Genomic DNA, 22,343 nt, shown 5'->3' with positions numbered 1-22,343 from the left:
TTTACTTTTTTTGTTTGGATCAAGAGATACTATGTAAAAGACTTGAAGTTTACGATTTGTATCAATATATGAAACAAATATGTAAAGAATGTCAATGCCATGTTGGAGCAACATGTACAATTCATCTACCACATTTGTGTTGTCAAAAAAAAACAAAAAAAAAAAACAATCAGCCTAGTATTTGATACATTGTAGATAGGATTGTATCACATACATTTAAAGATACAGCATGTAATACTGGAGATTTAAGCAAATTGTCTTTTTTTCCTTTTAACTAAATAAATTGACTAAATATGTGAAGTACTGTTTATTGTGAAGACAGGCCCACTTAACAGGAACACAGCAAGCACCAAAACCACTACAGCCCATCTTTGAGCCCACCTAGTGTCTCTACTGAGCAAAGTCTGGCAGTGCAGGGCCACAATAATTGGCTTACAGCGCTTAGCTACTGAGCTGGTCCTGCACCCTGGCACCATAACACTAGTGGTGTGATGTTACTTGGAGTGTTTCTTTAAATATTATTACACAAAAGCAAAAATTCTCTGAATATAAAATGTACCACTATGTCAATTTCACATCATCCGGCTTATCCAATACATGAAAATTACATTAACCTTTTTTTTGTTTTATCAAAATGACTTTGTATCAACTTGCCTTACTATGAAGTCTTTGTAAAGATTCAATTTTGTGAAGCATGTGCTTTGCTTTAATCCAGTATTCATCAATGCGTTTCTCTGTTGCCGTCATCAGATCTGGAGGAGAGCCTTCTTTTGAATCTGGAGAATGCTGTTTTACACTGGCAAATACTCTTTCAGCTGGATAGAGGTACACAAATATATCACAGTTTGCACCATTTTATATATGTTTAGGATTAACCCCTTAAGGACCAAACATCTGGAATAAAAGGGAATCATGACATGTCACACATGTCATGTGTCCTTAAGGGGTTAATAAAGGTGTAAATTACACTTTTGAATAGAACTTTGAAAATTACCCATAACTTGTGTTAACCGTTTTTTCATGTGATGTTTTCTTTTCTTTTAAATGTATATTAAAGGGACACTATAGGCACTATAATTATTTAATCTCACTATCCCCTGGCGCTGTATGTATTTTCACATAGTTTAACATTAAAGAGAGGTCTCTGGCCATTCACAGCCCAGCCATTAGTGGAAATATGACCAATGCATAGATTAAACACTCCTTCTAGCCATACTGATCCTTACCAGCAATGGATGCTGTGATAGGCTGAAAGTTTTAAGCTGAGAGTGTTAGCCAATTACAGCCGCCCATTGCAGCTCAGATTAATGGTTCCTCATTAGCACAAGCAGCACAGAGCGGATGGGCTACTCAGAACACTTGTTTAACATTAGAAAATTAAAAACTTTTTAACGTCAAATGGAAAGACAGCACTAGGTGACTCCAGACATTATAACCACTTCAATGAGATGAAGCTGTTACAGTGCCTACGGTGTCCCGTGTCTAACAATTCTGCGAATAAAATCACAACCTGCTATCCTGGTACAGCAAGGGCAAATATTGCTTTGTATAAGGAGAAACAGAAATATTGTTGCTTTTTTTCCTTCCTCAATGCTGGATGAGAAGTGAAAATGAGCTTATAATAATGGGTTTAGGGAGCCACAATGGAGGTACTTATTTCAAGCATAGCGGTAAACATGACTGTGTGTATTTTTACCTTCATTTTTTATATTTCAGGCCTCACAAATACAAATTTGTTAATTGCAGGGGATAAGTAAACATAAGATAAAAAATAAAAAAAATCACAGGAGGGATTTAAACAATACATTTCTGGGGTGCACCAAGTTGTGTATCTCAGTGTCTCTCAACCGTGTTCTTGCGCGATAATAGATAGGCCTGGAGTATTGACATATCAAGGGGAGAGTAAAATTCCACATAAAGTCAGCTATTATTATCCTAATTTTTTTCCCCAGTACTAAAAGGCCCTCTAAGCACCATAACCACTACAACTCATTTTCAGTGGCCACACATTTACATTTGTTCCACAAGTGCCTCCAGTGCAGCCCCTTCACATATATTGCTAAAGAAAATGTTCTCCTCCTTTAGAAACATCCGACATTGGAAACAATTAATTGGCTGATTAGTGTCAGACGATAATCTCAGTCACCAAGTTCCACCAAAGGGTAGCCAGAATTTATATTGTTAATGCAGAGGTAAAACCACACTCTTTAGGAGCATCTCTAAAGAGGGACTGAAAAACAGGAAGGTCACTCCTAGCATCAATATCACTAAAGCAAGAAAGTGGTTGTGGTGCTTAGAAGTGTCCCTTTAATACCAAGGGAAATGCACACAGTAAAAACTAACATAAAAGACCTAAACGTACACCAGTAAAGTAAAGCACAGTATAGAAATGTTCTATAACACATTTCTGCAGCTCCAGAATGATCCAGAAAGACAAAATATGATTTGTGCAAGAGTAAATGTTGCTACCTAATTTCATCTCCCCAAAGCATGCCATACCAATACATATCAGGGTTTGGAGCAGTGACTCTCTGAATATTTCAGTATGTCACTGCCCACTATCCCTTGTATGGTGTGAAGCAGACCATAGCTCTGTCATTTCATCATTAGGCCAGGCTGCAGGACGTGCTGGCATTCCTGCTTAATGGTGAATAAAATGTTTAACAATGATGGGGGACCCATGACCATGGACTCCATGCACTATAACCACTTTAATCAGTTGCCCATCTTTACTTCCTAGACACTATGGTCCAAAGACTCTTAAGTATCCAATCAAAACGTTAACAAGCATACTGTTGTCTCAAGTGTAAAGAGACTTAAAGGGACACTGTAGTCACCAAAACCAAAGTTTAGCTTAATGAAGCAGTTTTGGTGTATAGCTCATGTTCCTGCAGTCTGACTGCTCAATTCTCTACCATTTAGGAGTTAAAGGGGGAGGGGACACCAGGGAACTAGAGCCCCCTGTTACCTTATCAAACATAATCTGCAGGAGCCAAATTCAGGATCTAAGCTCCACCCCCAGGTCGCAGTTCTGACAGAAGCAGCATGGGAGACATTTATAGATCAACTTCCAGCTCTCCATCCACAGCACTGGCTGAGTGACAATGATCCTGTATGTGTTTGCTAGTGTGCTCTTGATCTTCTTTCTGCATGTGTTGAGCTTGTACATTCTTGTGTACTAGTGAGTTTGTATGTGTCAGTGAGCTTTCTGTAGTGAGCTTCAGAATATGTCAGTGAACCTGTGTGTAGTGACATTGTAGACTTGTCAGCAAGCTGTCTGTAGTGAACTGTGTGTGTCAGTGAGCTTTCTATAGTGAGCTTGTCTTTGTGCAAAAATCAATATTTTGAATTAAAAAGGAGTTTAATTTTAATGAATGCAGGCAATTTCTTTTGGATTTTCTTTAATTAGTGAATTGATTTCCTGCAGCATGTTCTTTTCATATGCGGTCTATCAGCATGCAGAAGTGAGATATGTCAGGAAAAGATGGTGGACCTGCCATGATAAGACACACATTGATGTATAACTTGACTTATAAAATGGATCTTGTAATAATTTCCTAAAGAATATTGTTATTTAAATCAGGGCTAGGCTGCCCTATTTACATTAAGTCTTTTATTGGGGAGTATGTCAAAATCATCACAGTACATTGCATTCATGTACCAAACGGACAATCCTTCTCTGCATTAAAATACAGATGAATCCACAATTAAGATGTCCAAATTATTACTCAGCATTGTACATGCTCATAACTCTGGAGTTTAGTTCCCTAATACAACAAGGATCAGACCAACAATGAAATATGAATAGATTAAATCAACAACAACAAAAAGAAAGAAAGGGAAAGAACCTATTTACTATTTTAAAGGTTTAAACTAGCACTGGGAATTTAAAATGCCAGATCCTCTGACAGGGAGGGGGAATTTCTTTCTTTTTTTTTTTTTTAATTGTACTAGTGAAAAATTACCACAAAAAAAAAAACAATACTACTTACAATTTTCCATAGGTCTCATTTCATGGTGCAGTAACTAGCAAATAATATCTTGACAAGGGCAATAAGAAGAGCCCGAGCTGATGTACCACAAAAAAAACCAAAACAAAGTCAAGCAAACATTATCTACATACATAATTGTAATCTAGTAAGGTCATTGACTAAATGGCAAAAAGTCAGGCATTTCGGTTTTAGGCCAAAATAATTGAAATGAGAACACAGATGAATTTTCCAATATGGCTTAAAAATTTTAAAAAAATTATTTGAATTCCCAAGAATCTGCTCTATATTGATAATAACTATTGTTTTATTGGTACCGTGTTAGCCTGGTAGCTAAATGAGAATAAAATAAAATGGTTATTTTAAATGCTTTCAGGACACTAAGGTCCTTTCATCATGCATGATCGTGTATAACCCTGCAGGGTTATGTTTTTGTGGACACATCTCTCTCTATACAGATATGCAGCACACAGAATCAAACTGCAAAAAAAAAATCAATTCATTAACTGAGGAGGAATCAGAAAGGAACTATGATTAACCGATTTTCCTGCTGCAGTACATAAATGCTATGAGGTCGATTATTTTTATAATGAATCAAATGCCTTTTAAACCATGGACAAACTAATCAATTTGTTTGGGATTTCCTAATAAATCAATTTGATCATCCATCAATTAAAAGGCGTTTGATTCGTTCAATGCTGCTGAAAGGGATACGTGCACAAGTCTACTTTTTATGTACTGCTCATAAGCTCAAAAAGTCAATCCAACATTAAACCTATATCGCCCGGAATACTGAGCAGGGATTTATTTCCACAAAGATTATGTAAATTTGACTACCTACAGGGATTTAATAACAGCAGAAGTAGAAATCTGGTAACAAACATACTTATCTATATTTCTGCAGTCAAGATAGTAGGTGCACCTAAAAAGGTAGTCAGTATTGATTGCAGCAAGCTAAAATTATCACAAATATACAACACAAAGTATTAATAAGAAAATAAACTCTCCACATTACAGTCCTTGTTATGCTGACAACAGCCATTATCCGTTCAACGAAAACAAATGTTATTGACTACTTCTCTGGTCTTAAATAACAATCAATAAAGGACTTCATTTTCTAATTGCCTTTCCACAATTGCCCACTGGGGAATTAACCCGTTCAAGGCCTGCCATTTAAAAAAAGGTATTCTGACCATTGTAGCCAGATACACCTTGTTTTCCAGTATGTATATCACTTATTCATATTGAGAGGCTGGCGATGAAAACTGCTGTCCTAAAGTATGTGGAATCCAAATTCTGAAGAAAAGTCATTAATCATTGAGGATTCCTGCAGTATGTGGAGTCTACATACCGCAGGGCAGCACTTCTCATGAGCTCCCATTCATCATGGAGATGTTATACATGTTCAGGAAACCTGGTAAATCTGACAGCTATAATTCTGACTGAAATCAGCTATTTTTTGTAATCTTCCTTCCATATTAACTTGCATTTCCTTCCCCATACTTTGTTTTTATTTGTTGGACATGAAATGAATAATGCAGATATGCTGGTTGCTGATAATCCTTCACAGAGTAACACCCGTATACCCAACTAAAAACATGCCATTTTTCCTGGATAAATTGTTCCTTCTTGCTGTGTGGCATTTACATGCTGCGTAAGGAATATGAATCAAAGGGCTATGTAACAGCTTCATCTTGTTGTTATTTGGTCTGGAATCCCCAGAAGCCATCTTACCTTGCAGCATTAAACTGTTTTTGAAAGGAAAGTAGAAACAAAGTTCTGTCCCTGAACAGCTGTTACACCACCTCCTCTATCTTCTCCGCAACTGCCCGGTTTAGGTGGAAGGACATACTTGGGCAGCCAGTGATAGGCTGAGAGCATTAGCCTGTCATTTCTATGGTTTACATAGCAACAGGTGAGTGCTAAAATGCATGTGCCAACAGAAACAATTGTTCGCTTTGAATGTGGGATGTGTATATTGGGATATATTGGTATAAATAAAGATTGTCCTTTTATAGCTTGACAATGTACATCTCCTTACACACACATCTCTCAGCATCAATACGTTTACTTTCTGAAGCTTTTTTCTTTGAACACACTTTGTCACAGTGGTATAGACACATTGCACTCCTGAACGTTTAATCAACAATCAAGATCACACAATTACTGTCAGGATTGGTATTGGGTGCCAACACGCAAATCTAGGACAGTATGGAAAACAGATGTATAGCCGGTCATTAGAGGGACTGAGCTGAACATATAAATGGTAACAAGAATAATCATAAAAAAGTCAAGGTCAAGCAATATACTAAGCAACACCATAACAACGCCATACTTGTGTAACTATGGGCTATCAAACTAACATGAACACATTATTGACGCTGGATTGATGGAAGGTGGTAAAGACAGTTTTCCTCGCATCAATTTTGATACGGGATTGACAGGATGGTATTATAATCAGGGTGTCCCATGTAAAAAATGACGCAAGATGAACATGAGGTAGTGAAGTCAGGTTGACCGGCTCCAACATTGGTGCAGGATAAGAGGAAAGCATCATAAGGAGCTCTAGATCTGCTAGGTAACTTGACATTTATATGGACAGGCTAGATGAGCGGTTTTACATCACATCTACGTTTCTACGTTACTCTATTTCCCACTTATTTAATTTTACCAACCTTTTTAAATGTTGTTTTTGTAATCTGTTTTTTATGCCCAGGGTTGTTTTGAACAACTAGGAAAAAAACAAGTACATTTGAAGTATGTGATATTTACAGTTTTAGAATTTCGAGAACAAGGTCTGTAGCACATAAGAGAGACAATCGAGCTCAGCTGTAGTAATGAATTTTCACAGTATGTGTACAAGCTTTGATTATGGGAAGCCCTCACTCAGTGTGTTCCACTGTTTGCAAATGGTTTAACACTAAATGGTGGGACGGGACTGTGGGACTCCAGGCACTATATCAATTCAATGAGATAAAATGTTATCGTGCCTAGAGTGTCCCTTTAATGTGATGGTACATGCAATTTGTGGCAGGACACCCTATCACTGAGCATTTTCTGGCAGTTCGTTTTTCCCTTTTATGCCCCCCAACCAGACCACCTCTTGGCTTGTTAACCCTGTTGACCTCTCTTGACACCTCGTCAATTCGTCAACACCTCGTTAACTGAAGTGTTCTGCTAGGTATCCGCCATTTGCATGAGCAAACACGTGGGAAATGAGTTGGCGGCCATCTTGTCGCACAAAAACAGGCAGCGGTGTTCAGACGTCGAGTGCATGGAACTAAAATCGGACACACTAGTTCGCAAACACCGCTGAACTTGTACCACCGCCTGCTTCTTTTCCAAAAGAACCAGGAGAGCGCTCTTCAGGCAAACAGTTCGCACGAACATAAAGAACATTTGCTCCCTGGAACCAGGAGAGAACACTCATTTATGCAAACACAGGAACTACCGAACAGAGACCGGCCACAGCCTCTTTCGCTCTGGAACTCTTTTGGGCTACGACCTCGTGGCCGGTTGGTCAAAACTTTACCCGGATGGCGATCCTGTTCCACCGAAAGGATCCGAGCGCAATTTGGACAATTTGGGCGCTCGGATCCAGACTATCCAGGGATATAAGACTTATGGGGTTTCCTGAAGAAATTGATGTTATTTTGGGGTATTTTCTGTGTGGGTCTCTGTAACTGAGAGATAATTGAGTTACCGGTCTTGGACTCCATTATCTCCCAGAAACAGGGACGCCGAGGAGGAGTTTATGTTGAACTGTATGGAGACCCCCTGCCATGGATCTGTGTATAAATTGAGTGTGCCATGCCCTAATAAACCAGTTCATTACCAGCATTAAGTCTTGGCTAATGTCTGTGGGAAAAAGCTATAATCACTTAGCAGCTATAATCACTGAAGTCGGCGCAGTAGAGTTTCAAAGGTGGGGGGAAAGGACATCCTTGGCAGTGAGACCCATGTCAATATCTGGGTGGCTGCCACACAATTGGTGTTGTGAGTAATGATATGTAAAAAGCAAAACATGCTACAAAAAACCTAACTATAGGAACTGAATCATGTAACCTTGCTTTTATGTGGAAGGTTTATATTTTAGATCAGTTTCCCTCCTTATCTACTCTAACTTTGTAACTAGTTCTTTCACACACTATGCGTTTGCCTCCTTGATCTAAGAAGTCAAGATCTTTTGGATCTTCCTGTGACAAATTGGATTGAAAAAATAACAAAAGTCTATCTGACTACTACTATAAGGCTCTTTTTATTTATGCAGTAAATCTGGTTATAGTACAGCAAAGGTAATACAATTAAATATATATAACCTAAACTTGTATCAGTAAACCTGGATTCACAAAATCAGAGCACAATATTGTCTACACAAAATAGAGTTCTATTTTTTATTTCGGTACAATGGATAGGCAACGGATACATTAGTGAACATTAATTTAATGCTGTAAAAGTGTCTAAATCATTCCGAGCTCTGCGCATATAAGATACACACAAAGCAAAATTTTGTTAGTAAAGTATTAAATAATGATACCTAAACTAATGAGAAAATGTGACATCACTTGCTTATAGAAAATTATAGGTGCTTATAGAAAATTTCTAAAGAATAGATATTATAGGGTGTTTAAAGTAAATTAGTAGAAAAATTGAATAGTATATATCTAAAATGTAATTTAAAAAATGCGACATACACCATTTATGGCACAAAATCTAATAGAATAAATCTGCTTTGAATGGAATTTTAGTGATGGCAACATAAAAAGGGTTCTGTATGTTATCATCAATAATCTAAAAAGCAAATGATGTGGGAAAGCAGAGGGATAAAAAAAGGCATTTAAAGATAAAATTGTAGTAGGAAAAGGGAGGCTACATAATGGATATGTTAATTTCTTATCAGAATTTTCTGACTACACTAGAGAAAGTTAAAAACGACTACTAGAATGTGCATATAATATAAAGCATATCAAGGCAGGCTGAAAGCTATAAATATTAATAACTTAGCCCAAAGAATGAACAGTGTTGACATACCAAATGCTTATAAATATCTCAAGAGATTTAACAAACAGCAAGATAAACAGCTAGAGTACGAGGCTGTAGTTGGGTAATTTGGCTTGTGTATATATAGTCAAAATCTTTGTTTCTGTAATGTGTGTTTATATAGTGTGTATACTCCTTGCTGTACTATGTATCTCACTGAACACAGAATAGCTAAATATGGCTTGAAGATGAATTATGAATAACTAATTGATTGAGGGAACTGTTCTTGGGATGCAAGGGGGTCTAAATTGTATATGTCCATTGTGGGTTAGAGGAAGGGATTATTGTTTGGGAGATGCAGATGTAACTGAGTTGGAAGGGGCTACAGCAGCAGAACTTAGCATGGCACAAACAGGCGAGCTTATTGCACTACAACATTTACTAGGAGCATAGGTCATTATAGGCTTGCAGTGGTCTTGTAAAAAACAAAACAACAATCTTCTGTATCATTTTGCACCTGGCCTTGCTGTTTCTAGAGCCAGGCTTGATATAAATATCACTACTCACATTCTAGATATCAAAATAAACCATGTATGACCTAATCCAGACATATTAAATGCTATATTTAATTCACTATACAGTCTGGATAATAACATTTTGGGAAACGTGCTGTAATTCCTTAGCCATGGTTTAATTCTTTGCATACCATCATAGGTCTAATCATAAAACAAACCAGAAAATAAATAGAAAATCTCACTGATTTGCCTGCAGTTCTGGAGGACAAAAGTGGCAGCTTTGTTTAATTCATCATCTTGCGACTCAGCAAGCAGTTGAATCATGAGGGGAAGTCCATTGCTTTTTAGTAGCTCATATTGATTTGCTTCTGTTGAATGAAATTTTAACATTAATTAAAATATACCAAATAACAGAGCTATCATTTTTTGAATGCTTTAGCATTGTTGTTTGTAATTATAATTTTACTACACTTACTGCAGTACTCTAAGCTTTTCAGTAAAGCAGAGGCATAAAGTAAAATGGTATACAGTAGTTACTTCACACTGTGCTTCTATAATACAGATATTTGGCTACATTTTCTGAAGCCAGTATGCTTTTTTTCTTGTAGTAAATTAACTGAATACTTGAGCACTTTTCAGTTGCTGTGTGTATTGCTTTGACTAATAATGAAAATGATCTGCTATCACCTCCCCACCGTGCTTCAGGAAACATTTAACCACTAAAAGAGCAATAGTGCATAAGAAATGAAAACATACCACAATTCTCAGTGCAGTGGCCTAAAGTAAGCACAATACTGAATCTGTCCGCTGGATCAAGGGTTTCATGGGACAATAGTTTGATCAAACTTGATGTAATTTTGTGTTTTGACAAACGTTTGACACATATGGCTGAAAGAAAAACACAAACATTGATTATGTTAAAAAAAAGTATGTTATTGAAGTGGTGATAGTGCTATGATAAGGTCCCTGCAGCCTTAGTCTTAATTCAGTGACTTTCTCACAAAACAGGGTTTTAAAATTGAGTTTGTACCGCCACCTACAAGGTCTTTTGGCCAGAGTGCTAGCTTTTGCAGTTGCCCACTCTCACATGTATTTTGTGCTCCCATGGAGTGAGTGCTTGTAAAGCCAAGACTTATAATGTCTCTGTGATTTTAGGTGCTGCGGGGCGACGCCATGCATGATCACAGAGGAGCTGGATCTGAAAGTTCATCTCACATTAGCAGTGACATACCAGATCATTGGTATGAGTAATTTGTGAGCTGCGAATAGTCAGTCTTGGTTCTCTAAACGACAGGGATTTTAATAAATTATTAAAAAAATAAATGCCTTGATCACAGTCAGGTGTCTATTTTTGGATTATGTTTTCTGAACTTTGAGCTCAAGGATGTTATTGCCTGAGAGTTTTCGACATGGTTATAATCCAAAAACTACAACCCATTTTCTTTTGGTAATGCCTTTGAAATTAGAAAACATTCTGACTTAAAAATGTGCTCAGCTCTTTGGTTCTTATTCGTACAATCTCAAGATCAATATGCCAAAACTGTAGAATCAACAACAAGCAAAATGCAAATATAGCAGGATTTTTTTTATTACATCACAGGTTGAAGGTTATTAATAGCAATAGTGATAGCAGGTGACATCTTGCATTTCAAAGTGACAGTGGTGTGTTTCTTTAAGCATAATCAAAACAGACATTTTGGTTACAGTGGACATGTGCATTCGTTGTGTTATTGATTTTGCCACTTTAATATTGTTGTAAATATGTACTCTATTTGCTTTAATTGAACAACTAGGAATTATTTGTATATATTTTTGAAAAATTAGTTCCACATGTCAACATAAGAATTATTTTTTCCAATTTCAGGGGATTAATTAAAAGAACACTCTGTGCACCGTAACAAGTACAGAGAACAGTAGTGCTCATGGTGCCTGAAGCATTTGTTTAAGTAGTTGAAATGTGTTTTAGTTTTTTACCAAGTCCCTTTGTCTGTTGATTTTGATAAAAGGAAATGGTCCTATAAATGTCTGAAATAACTCTTCTTTTCAGTGATTGTAATCTCTTTAACATGACTGCTCAGGGGCGGAGCCAAGCAACCGACCTGAATGGCCGCACGCCAAGCGAGCTCCGCAGCGAACAAGCACTTTGGGCCCGCTAACAAGAACCCATCCCAACGAAACCGGCACTGAACTGACCCGCGGACTGCCACTAACGTTATGGGCCGACACTGGGACTCCCCTCGATCTCTCATCTCCCCTCGGAGACCAGGTGGAGCTCACGGCTCCACCTGGAACCCCGCAACAGTGGTCCCCATTTGTCCCTAGACGAGCCGAGACAGCAACCAACACAGCAGCCAAAACCTGAGGCAGCCCCGAAGACACCCGGTTTACCGACCACCATACCTCAGCAACACTGCTACCACTGGACTAGTAAACCAGTAAAAACATATTATTGTTGAAGTTTTATTGTGGCTTCTTGTCCCCCCCCCCAAGGTAATAGGGCCCACTTACACAGCAGCAGACGGGGGCACTAAACCACCCGCTATAGCTCGCTACCAGGTAGACAGACCACATGGGCCACCAGCTTAACACACCATCACACAGCGGGGTCCACATCACTGTAATATGAGAACCGGCTCGGCAGCAAAGGCGCTGCGACCTCACACCAGGTACTGCTCCACGGAGAAAAGACCACCTACCATACAACACAGCACAGCTCCCACCAGCAAAGCATGACCCCAGCGCAAGCCCATACACGGCGAAACATCACGCTCCAGGACCAAACTCTAGGCTACCTTTGCTCATGCCAACATGACTGCTCAACATAAGGTGTAAAGCTCTTTTTCACTAAACCGACAATGGCAAAAGTGTTTTTGAAAAATCATCAAGATCATAGTTGTGATTGTGTCAACATTGTTAATGGCTTGACATGTGTTAACGTACTTTATTAAATAATTATGATGGAGGCCTAAGAGAAAAACCCACATAAATACTACATTTTCCCAGTAAACGGTGAAGAAAGCATCCTAATAGCATAGGCAGGCAATTTATTTTAATATTCTATTTACCTTCAAGAAAATGTTAAGATTTGGTGCATACCATTATCAGTGATACAAGCATCTAGTGTCTTTGTCATCACAACAGCAAATTTCGAGTTTGATTGGTTCCCCTGTAGATCAGCAACAAGCTGGATAAGAACTTCAGCAATTGCGTCTAGGCCTCCAACTGAGGAGAAGTATCCTTGTGCAAAACCTTGAAAAACAAACATTGCAGAGATTTTCTACAGAGATTTATTGATCCACCCATTATAGGACAGTATTGCCTATTATAAAATATATTATGGAAAATGTTTTAAAGATCTCAAATACTCTGAATCTTTTTGTTTTTTTAGTTGAAGCACTTAAATAGTTCCTTAATGGGACACTATAGTCGCCAAAACCACTTTAGCTTAATGTAGCAGTTTTGCTCAATTCTTTGCCATTTATGAGTTAAATCACTTTGTTTATGAATTCTAGTCACACCTCCCTGAGTTGGATAAACTCAGGAAAACCTCAAAGTTACCCTAGCTGTCAGTGAATCTCTTCAAGCTGAACTATTATTGGAGGTTACCAATTGTTTGCACTAAAATCCTCGGTAACTACATTAAGTGGGGGGTGAGGGGGGGGACAGAACTGCACAGACCTCATTTGTAGAATTAAGCCCTAAGCATGGAGATCAGCCGCCTCTACCAACTACCGGACTGTTGGCTTCAGTCGGCCGCAAGGTAAGACACGGTATGCATCCGTCATAGCACCCAGATGCATGCTTATCAGGCAGCGGGGTATAGCAAGGGTGGTCCTCCATTAGTCTAGAGTCGTGTCAGCAGGATTTACAGAGGTATTTCCACCGTTTTAGCTCAAGTTGGCAGGAGCCAGAGAGATACACGTCTGGCCACTAAACCATTTTGTTTTCATGCAGACTGTGTCAATCAAAGCCACGGTAGGTGTGGCTAGGGCTGCATAAACAGAAATAAAAGTGATCTAACTCCTAAATGGCAGTGAATTCATGACAGGCATGATCTATACACCATCTTTAAACCAGTGGTTTCATGGGACAATAGTTTGATCAAACTTGATGTAATTCTATGTTTTGGATAACGATTGACACATATCTCTGAAAGAAAAAGACAAACACTGGTATGTTACAAAAAATAATGTATGTTATTGAAGTGGTTATAATTCTATTATAAGGTCCCTGCTGCCTTAGTGACTTTCTCACAAAGCAGGGCTTTAAATTGGAGTTTGCAGCTCCACCTTTTGATCACAGTGCTAGGTTTTGCAATTCCCCGATATCGGATGCATGTTGTGATCCCAGGCAGTGCTTGCAAATCCAAAGACTGCCCCTGCCTCTGTGATGATAGGTTCCTCTCACATTAGCAGTGACATACAAGAACATTGTTATATGTGAGCTGGGAAGAGTCAATTTTGGTTCTCTAAATGACCTGGATTGTAATAAATTATTACAACAGAAAACAACACCAGAGCCATGCAAAACTCCAGGTTTCTGGATGCACTGTGATATGGTGCATGTATGCTGGAGGTACAGTTATAAGATGCATGGGTGCCATGACACAGATTCGGTAGACTGCATCCTATGTAGCACTACTTGGGGCCATGGCGATGTCAGCAACCTCCATGTGCCTAATGTACAACAGGATTCAGTCTCTCTATTTGTGAACTGCAGCTTTGTTGCATGTCTAAATAGTCAAGGAAGGGTGTCTCTTGTCCCATATTTTCCAGAAGTAGTTCTCAGTTGTTGTCCCCCTCTCCCCAGCAGGGCTACACTGGCTGATACCAGGAGTTTGCAGCACAGGAGGTCATCAAATAATTCAGATATGGCACTGGAGGAGATTAATATGGCATTTGTGACAATGTGGGATCCCAACTTGTCAAACATACTGTCAGCCATTAGTGGAGAATATGTAAGTAACAGTTGCCCTCTGATGGAGCATAATATGTTTAATGTGATTGAAACGAAATCTCTCCCTGCGGCCATATTTCTAATATCCTCTCAGCACTTCAACGATCCTACACAAACAGCAAGGGGTGGGGGGATTTCTCTTGTATTACATTACGCAACAACAACAAAAATAAGCTTATAGGTTTATTAAACCAGATTCGTGCTGCTATTACAAAAATGATCTCCCTTCTCTGACACTTTCATCCTTTCTTTCACTTTCTCTCTCCTAAACTTTCATGCTCTTGTTTCCATTTTCTGTTTAACTGTCCCTTTTTCTCCACCATTTCAGTGCCTGTGTCATTGTCAAACTTATCCTCTCTCTCACATTCTCTTGACTCTCCCTTTATGTCTTTTTTCATAAGGTGACATAGGTAAGGGTTGGAGTCCAGCACCCTGTGGGTTTACATAATTCGAGTGGAGGAGTCACACACACCATCATTTTAAAAATCCATCAGTGCCACTGCTTCTGCTAATATTTTGTTAGTGACTATTTTTAAAACAAAAGTGTAAGAGAAAACACAACACATTCATATACACAGTGTATGGCATACTGTTATTCGCAACTGTAAGTCCAACCAGAGAACAGATAGGACGGGCGATCTCAGGCTGAGCATATTTTTGAAGCCAATCTTTTGCTTGAGGAAATGCTGAACTGCACAGTTTCTGGTTTTCATCTGTAAAAGAAACAATTTAAAATGAGATTACTTTGAAATGCAAAACAGCGAAAATCACTTGTTGCTGTCATTGACATTCACAGGTAAAGACTCATTTATTAATCTGTCAAAAATATTTTTAAATAAATAAAATAAAAGCTTATCTAGAAGCCTGTAGTTACCGTTCTGAGGGTTATTGACACATGCACAAAGAGCACTGCAGACTGATGTCCACAGCTGGTAAAGCTCGCCTGGGGCTTTAGATGACAGATGCATGTTGCACTTTATCAGGATTTCTCTGCATAATGAAAAAAATAAAACTACAGTAAAAAGGCTGGTTATATCTAAGAGAATAATTGTGCATTCCATATGAAAGATTTACCTAAATAATAGTAGAAGCATATCAATACATCCAGATTCCCGTGCAAGGTTCTGACCACATTCTGAAACATAGAATTATTTAAAAAATATTTTTAAAAAATGCGCTGCAAATTATTCTCATTTGAAGGTTGTGTGGCAGGAATGAACTTACTGTTATTTGAAACTAAGACCAAAAGCACATATACTGACATTCTTTTTAAATTCAAAGAGGAGTCTTCTTTAGACAAGGTTGCACAGAAATCTTCAAACAGTTCTAAGGTGCACAAGGTTTGCTGACAATATACTGTAATAAAGACAAGAAAGAGGTCCACACAGTTTGCGGACAATATACTGTAATAAAGGTGAGAAAAAGGTACATGCAGTTTGCTGACAATATACTGTAATAAAGAGAAGAAAGAAGTCCACGCAGTTTTCTGACAATGTACTGTAATTAAGACGAGAAAGAGGTCCACGCAGTTTGCTGACAATATACTGTAATAAAGAGAAGAAAGGGGTCCACGCAGTTTGCTGACAATATACTGTAATAAAGAGATGAAAGCGATACACGTAGTTTGTGGACAATGTACTGTAATAAAGACAAGAAAGATACACGCAGTTTGCTGACAATGTACTGTAATAAAAAAAGAAAGAAATACACACAGTTTGTGGACAATGTACTGTAAGAAAGACAGAAAAAAAGCATGACTACAAACTGATATTGAGCAACTGATTTTCATACATATATGTTTACCATTGTTCTCTGCAAGCACGCCTAATGTAAACAAGGATGCCTCTTTCACTATTGAGTGTGTGCAGGATTTTGCAAGGTTACTCACAAACATTAATCCACCTACTTCTCGGAAATATTCACATGCATCACCTAGAAGGAAGAATTTAAAACAAAAAAAACAAATAAAATCAGGCTTTGGTCAGAAAACCTGAAATGAAACATATCCAACGTGGCTGATGCATAGGATATAGATTATTTTCTGTAAATCATTGTCTTACTGTTATCCTGACAGATTGAGTAGATGGTGACCAAAGCTCCCTTCTGAGAATCAGGATTTCCCATTTGAAATTTCAGACATTCCAACAATAAATGGAGATCTGTTTTCATTTCTGGCATAAAGCAAACATTAACAAATTTTAGCTGTGCAGATATGAGTAGTGTACAACTTATATATTACTCACTCATATAGAATTAAAGCTGCAATGATATCTACAACCATTATCTGCATGCATTACTGATTAATCACTATGATTCTTGGTCATGTACAATTATACATTACAATTCAATTTCTACATTCCCATTAATTGAGAGATATCTTATTAGGATTCAGGGGATTGGAATAGAACATTAATTAGTTCCTCAGCTACAGTTCAATGTTTAAATCTTTTGGAGATGCAATATAAGATTGTAAATAGATGGTACTGGGTTCCAACAAAATCTGCAAAAATCCCCCGCTCTGAAACTGATACATGCTGGAGATGCAATAGAGAAAAAGGTTCTTATTTACACATATGGTGGGAGTGTCCAATGGTTAAAGATACAGTTGCAAGAAAAAGTATGTGAACCCTTTGGAATGATATGGATTTCTGCACAAATTGGTCATAAAATGTGATCTGATCATCATCTAAGTCACAACAATAGACAATCACAGTCTGCTTAAACTAATAACACACAAAGAATGACATTTTGCAATGTTTTTATTAAACACACCATGTAAACATTCACAGTGCAGGTGGAAAAAGTATGTGAACCCCTAGACTAATGACATCTCCAAGAGCTAATTGGAGTGAGATGTCAGCCAACTGGAGTCCAATCAATGAGATGAGATTGGAGGTGTGAGTTACAACTGCCCTATAAAAAACACACACCAGTTCTGAGTTTGCTTTTCACAAGAAGCATTGCCTGATGTGAATGATGCCTCGCACAAAAGAGCTCTCAGAAGACCTACGATTAAGACTTGTTGACTTGCATAAAGCTGGAAAGGGTTATAAAAGTATCTCCAAAAGCCTTGCTGTTCATCAGTCCAAGGTAAGACAAATTGTCTATAAATGGAGAAAGTTCAGCACTGCTGCTACTCTCCCTAGGAGTGGCCGTCCTGTAAAGATGACTGCAAGAGCACAGCGCAGACTGCTCAATGAGGTGAAGAAGAATCCTAGTGTGTCAGCTAAAGACTTACAAAAGTCACTGGCAAATGCTAACATTCCTGTTAGCGAATCTACAATACGTAAAACACTAAACAAGAATGGATTTCATGGGAGGATACCACAGAGGAAGCCACTGCTGTCCAAACAAAACATTGCTGCACGTTTACAGTTTGCACAAGAGCACCTGGATGTTCCACAGCAGTACTGGCAAAATATTCTGTGAACAGATGAAACCAAAGTTGAGTTGTTTGGAAGAAACACACAACACACAGTGTGGCGAAAAAGAGGCACAGCACACCAACATCAAAACCTCATCCCAACTGTGAAGTATAGTGGTGGGGGCATCATGGTTTGGGGCTGCTTTGCTGCGTCAGGGCCTGGACGGATTGCTATCATCAAAGGAAAAATGAATTCCCAAGTTCATCAAGACATTTTGCAGGAGAACTTAAGGCCATCTGTCTACCAGCTGAAGCTCAACAGAAGATGGGTGTTGCAACAGGACAATGACCCAAAGCATAGAAGTAAACCAACAACAGAATGGCTTAAACAGAAACGCCTTCTGAAGTGGCCCAGTCAGAGTCCTGACCTCAACCCGATTGAGATGCTGTGGCAAGACCTCAAGAAAGCGATTCACACCAGACATCCCAAGAATATTGCTGAACTGAAACAGTTCTGTAAAGAGGAATGGTTAAGAATTACTCCTGACCGTTGTGCACGTCTGATCTGCAACTACAGGAAACGTTTGGTTGAAGTTATTGCTGCCAAAGGAGGTTCAACCAGTTATTAAATCCAAGGGTTTTCCACCTGCACTGTGAATGTTTACATGGTGTGTTCAATAAAAACATGGCAACATTTCATTATTTGTGTGTTATTAGTTTAAGCAGACTGTGATTGTCTATTGTTGTGACTTAGATGATGATCAGATCACATTTTATGACCAATTTGTGCAGAAATCCATATCATTCCAAAGGGTTCACACACTTTTTCTTGCAACTGTATTTGGAACAAATCTCTTTACTGGTTTACAGAAATATCTAAAGTCAAAATAATCTGGTCCCCATTAGAAGTTCTTTTAAACATGAATTGGCCCGCTGACATCACTCAGCGCAAGTAAATAGATAATAAAAACACTGAGTAGCGCTAAACATCTCTCACATAATTATATTCTCACTTGCACTGAAAACCTACTCCACAACTACCCTACAGGCCTTGAGGTCAATCTATACAATAAGCCTCTATAACTGCTCTCGGCATGTCACCCCCTGATACGACCTAACTCCAACTAACGCAACTTAGCCTGTTAAATATCAAAATACGCTGCCCTAGCTCATACAGACTGAACATGTTTATTGTTGTTGATACTAAAAATTGTATATCATCAATCCCCACCGCACCTATTAAGAGTCTATATTAATAAAGTGGCACTAGCGCTTAGTATAAAGTTTTACCCTGTTTAATTAATATAGCACAGGCAGAGTTATCGTATGACTTTTTCTGCTATATCTTTGATGTCAGCTCTTGCATAATTCCTTGCTGAAATGTCTGTACAAGCATGATTGTCTCACCTAGTATACCTTACTCTCACGGAAAATGTGCTATTGAACCATATGCCATGCCACTACCTTACTGAGCCAATGTCGGTATGCCTGACAGTGCTTACATGGCAATGTCAGCCTGTTTGGCACTTTGTAAACAACAATGATGAAATCAGATATTTGGGCATCTGAGCTGAACAGCATGATACCCAAAGTCTCTCACATAGTCTTTATATGGGTCTTCTCAGACCATCTCTCCTGTTTATCTTATGTTATTAAGCACCTGTATAGTTTTAATGGCAAAGTTTACGCTCTTTTTATTCATTAACATACATACATACCACAAATGCCGATTTACTCAACCTATTATTACTGACCATACGTATACATCCTGTTTACCAAAAAATGTGCAACTGAATCTTGTCATGATAATGTTTGACTTAATATGCCTGTACCTGCTATCGTGGCACCGCAGGCTTGTAAACCTTATTGCCCGAAAAATAAAGAATAAAAAAAAAAAAAAGACAAAATGTTGCTTACCCATATGCTATTAGCAAAAAAATTGATAATAGCACAAAATCCTCATGTAGCCAGATATGGCAGCAGAAACTCAATTATTAAACCAAATTCAAATGAAAAGAGATATCAGTCTCAATCTTCTAAACTCCAGAAAAAAAGGATATATGGGATCAATTGTTAAAAAGAAAAGAAAATTCACAATGCGATTAATTATTTCTGATACTCGACCCTAAAAGTGCTCACCGTATTTATGACTATATTTCAAAGGTTCGCTTCTGATCTCCCCTTCCCCGGCAGAAAAAATAAAATATCATTTGATTGTACCCTTGTCTAAATGTTTGTTCTGTAAGTCATATGGAATTTGTTATATATTAAAACTAAAAATGTAATAAAGAATATGAAAACGGAAAAAAAAAATGTTTTATTGTGATATTGATATGTTATACGGCACTACGTCAGCCCTGTGGTAGGTAGATGTGCAACACCGGTGTAGGATGGTGCATTCTATTAAGAAACACCAAGACTATAGATGGAATGGAGTGGAAGTGTCTAGCTGGGAGTGAGTGGAAGCCCAAGGGCAAATACAAAAGCTGAAAGGAAACAAAAAGAAAATATATTGAACAGATATGAAGCAGGGGCATATCCATAGTCAAAGTTGTGAGGAGAATATGTTTATAGTATGGTCACATATGGTCTAGAGGTCAAGGTGGGATGTAACCTTCTGTAACCTAAAGGACAAGCTATTGGTTAAGCCTCTGATGAACAGGTACAGGATAAGAAATTGTAAACCTGGGCTTGGGAGCAGGTGTTATGTAGTAAACTGTTGCCTCACTAAGGCAATGGAGGACAGGTTACCCAGGTGTCATTGTGAGATTCTGGGTGCACTTTCATCACATTTTTTGCTCCTGCTTTGTTGCTGCAGACGCCCACAGCTAAAACAGAGCTGGCACAAAGTATTGTGCACACCTCTGAATGGCAGTACCTTGAATGACAAGTAAGCAGCCACACTGTGCCATTTGTTCCTGAAACACAAAAATCAAGCATGCATTCCATGGACTTGATTGATTGACAGGTGAATAATGCTGGGATTATACACACACAAAAGTGTTTTAGGAGTTATTTTCCAGTAATTGTAATATTCTGTTTAGAACCCAGGTTAATAAAATCTACTTTGTTAAAAATGTGTGCAGCATTTCTTCAAATTGGTAAAGTTCTAAGAACAAAAAACCGTACAACTTGCAGTGCAGCTTATGGGGTTTCAGCTGTTGGACTTAAACCTATACAGCTTGAATCACTAGACAAGTACATATACTGTAACAGTGACTTAAATTTACTTGTTCTTGAAACACATATTACATTTTCGGTGTTTTAACATGCATACCAGCTTTGTTCTTAAGCCCATCATAAGACATTTGGACATATCCAGTACTTCTCCGATCCATTCATAAGCAGTGGTTTACTAATAAGAAGATGCAAGCCATGTAAGATTAAAAAAGCAAGATTATAAATGGCAGCTGCTAAAAAAACCAAAACAAAACAATCTATCTTCCCTGTTTAAACATACAAGAAAAAAAATGTTCAGGGGTAGCATAAAAACACTGTGCCTTGTCTTTAGTGCAAATACGAGAAAATGTATCAAACAAACACTTACCGTAATTTTCTTTTCCTGGCTAATTTACATGGCAGCATCACTTATGAGTTAAGCTCCTCCCCAGCTGTCAGGACAGGAATAATTGATTAATTAGCTGACAGATCCAATAATGGCCCCCACATCTCCAGTCTTTTATAAAGCTCAACTAGAAAAAGAAAAAACTGTAGGGAGGAAGTGTGATGCTGCCATGTCATTTTGCAGGGAAAAGAAAATTACGGTAAGTATTTGATAAATTTTCTTATTTCCTGGCTAAACATGGCAGCATCACTTATGGGTAATACCCAAGCTAAAAGAAGGCCGGGAAAAGAAAATAAAAAATTCCAATTTTGCTGCTTAGTATTTTATTTGCTTAGTGCAACAGATGCCAATACACTATGTCTGAAGTGTGCAGAAGATTAAGTCAAATCAAGACTGTAATGCTTGACAAACGTCCAGAGTGATGACCAAGAAGCTGCCTTACAAATATTTTCTGTAGACACCTCTGCCACAGAAGCCAATGAAGTAGCTAAACTCCTGGTAGAGTGAGCCTTTACCTTGATGGGAGCAGTTTTGCCTTGTGTTGCATACATTTTAATGATTGACACTGCTATCAATCTTCTAAGGGTAGTGATGGATGAACGAAATGCCTATCAGACTTCCTGAACATTGCAGAACGTTCTAAATACACACAGAGACTTCTCATGACATCCACTTTACACCAAACCCGTTCATCTTCTGAAGATGGTTGTAGAAAAAATTATGGAAGAATTATTTCCTGCTGAAGATGGAACTGTGAAACCACTTTGGGAAGGAACTCTTGTTTGGGAATTAGCACTGCTCTATCATGGTAAAACGTGGTATAAGGTTCTTCCGATGATAGTGCTTGCAGTTCAGATATTCTTCTTGCCGATGTTATAGCCACAAGAAACAGAGTTTTTACAGTTAACAAGTTTAAACTGATATTTTCAATTGGCTCAAATGATTTTCCCATCGAAGATTTATAGACCAAAGGC

The 22,343-nt window shown here is 38.2% G+C and overlaps 1 protein-coding gene across 1 annotated transcript; it reads right to left on the bottom strand.

Moving 5' to 3' along the window:
• Positions 1-645: 645 nt before the first annotated feature.
• TERB1 (telomere repeat binding bouquet formation protein 1) lies at positions 646-21,096 on the bottom strand. The gene is made up of 11 exons (XM_063437462.1): positions 21,082-21,096; positions 16,501-16,611; positions 16,244-16,372; positions 15,665-15,796; positions 15,515-15,575; positions 15,315-15,430; positions 15,031-15,153; positions 12,581-12,733; positions 10,241-10,372; positions 9,727-9,852; positions 646-815 (listed from the first exon to the last, which is right to left on the bottom strand). Exons 2-11 carry the CDS (start codon positions 16,607-16,609, stop codon positions 646-648), a joined length of 1,251 nt encoding a protein of 416 aa, XP_063293532.1. The 5' UTR covers positions 16,610-16,611; positions 21,082-21,096.
• Positions 21,097-22,343: the final 1,247 nt, after the last annotated feature.

This window comes from Pelobates fuscus, chromosome 12 (assembly GCF_036172605.1).
Source record: "Pelobates fuscus isolate aPelFus1 chromosome 12, aPelFus1.pri, whole genome shotgun sequence".
Classification (NCBI taxonomy): domain Eukaryota; kingdom Metazoa; phylum Chordata; class Amphibia; order Anura; family Pelobatidae; genus Pelobates; species Pelobates fuscus.
Note: the sequence above shows the minus strand (reverse complement) of the source record. Positions and strands in the feature narration are given on the sequence as shown.

What these genes read in the sequence shown, in the direction of transcription:
- TERB1 (XM_063437462.1), bottom strand. Translation starts at nt 16,609, where the DNA reads ATGAAAACAGATCTCCATTTATTGTTGGAATGTCTGAAATTTCAAATG. An exon ending in CGTGCTTGCAGAGAACAATG is followed by an intron (nt 15,797 to 16,243) that starts GTAAACATATAT and finishes TCTTTATTACAG; the next exon opens with TATATTGTCAGCAAACCTTG. An exon ending in TGCTTGTATCACTGATAATG is followed by an intron (nt 10,373 to 12,580) that starts GTATGCACCAAA and finishes TTTTTCTTTCAG; the next exon opens with CCATATGTGTCAAACGTTTG.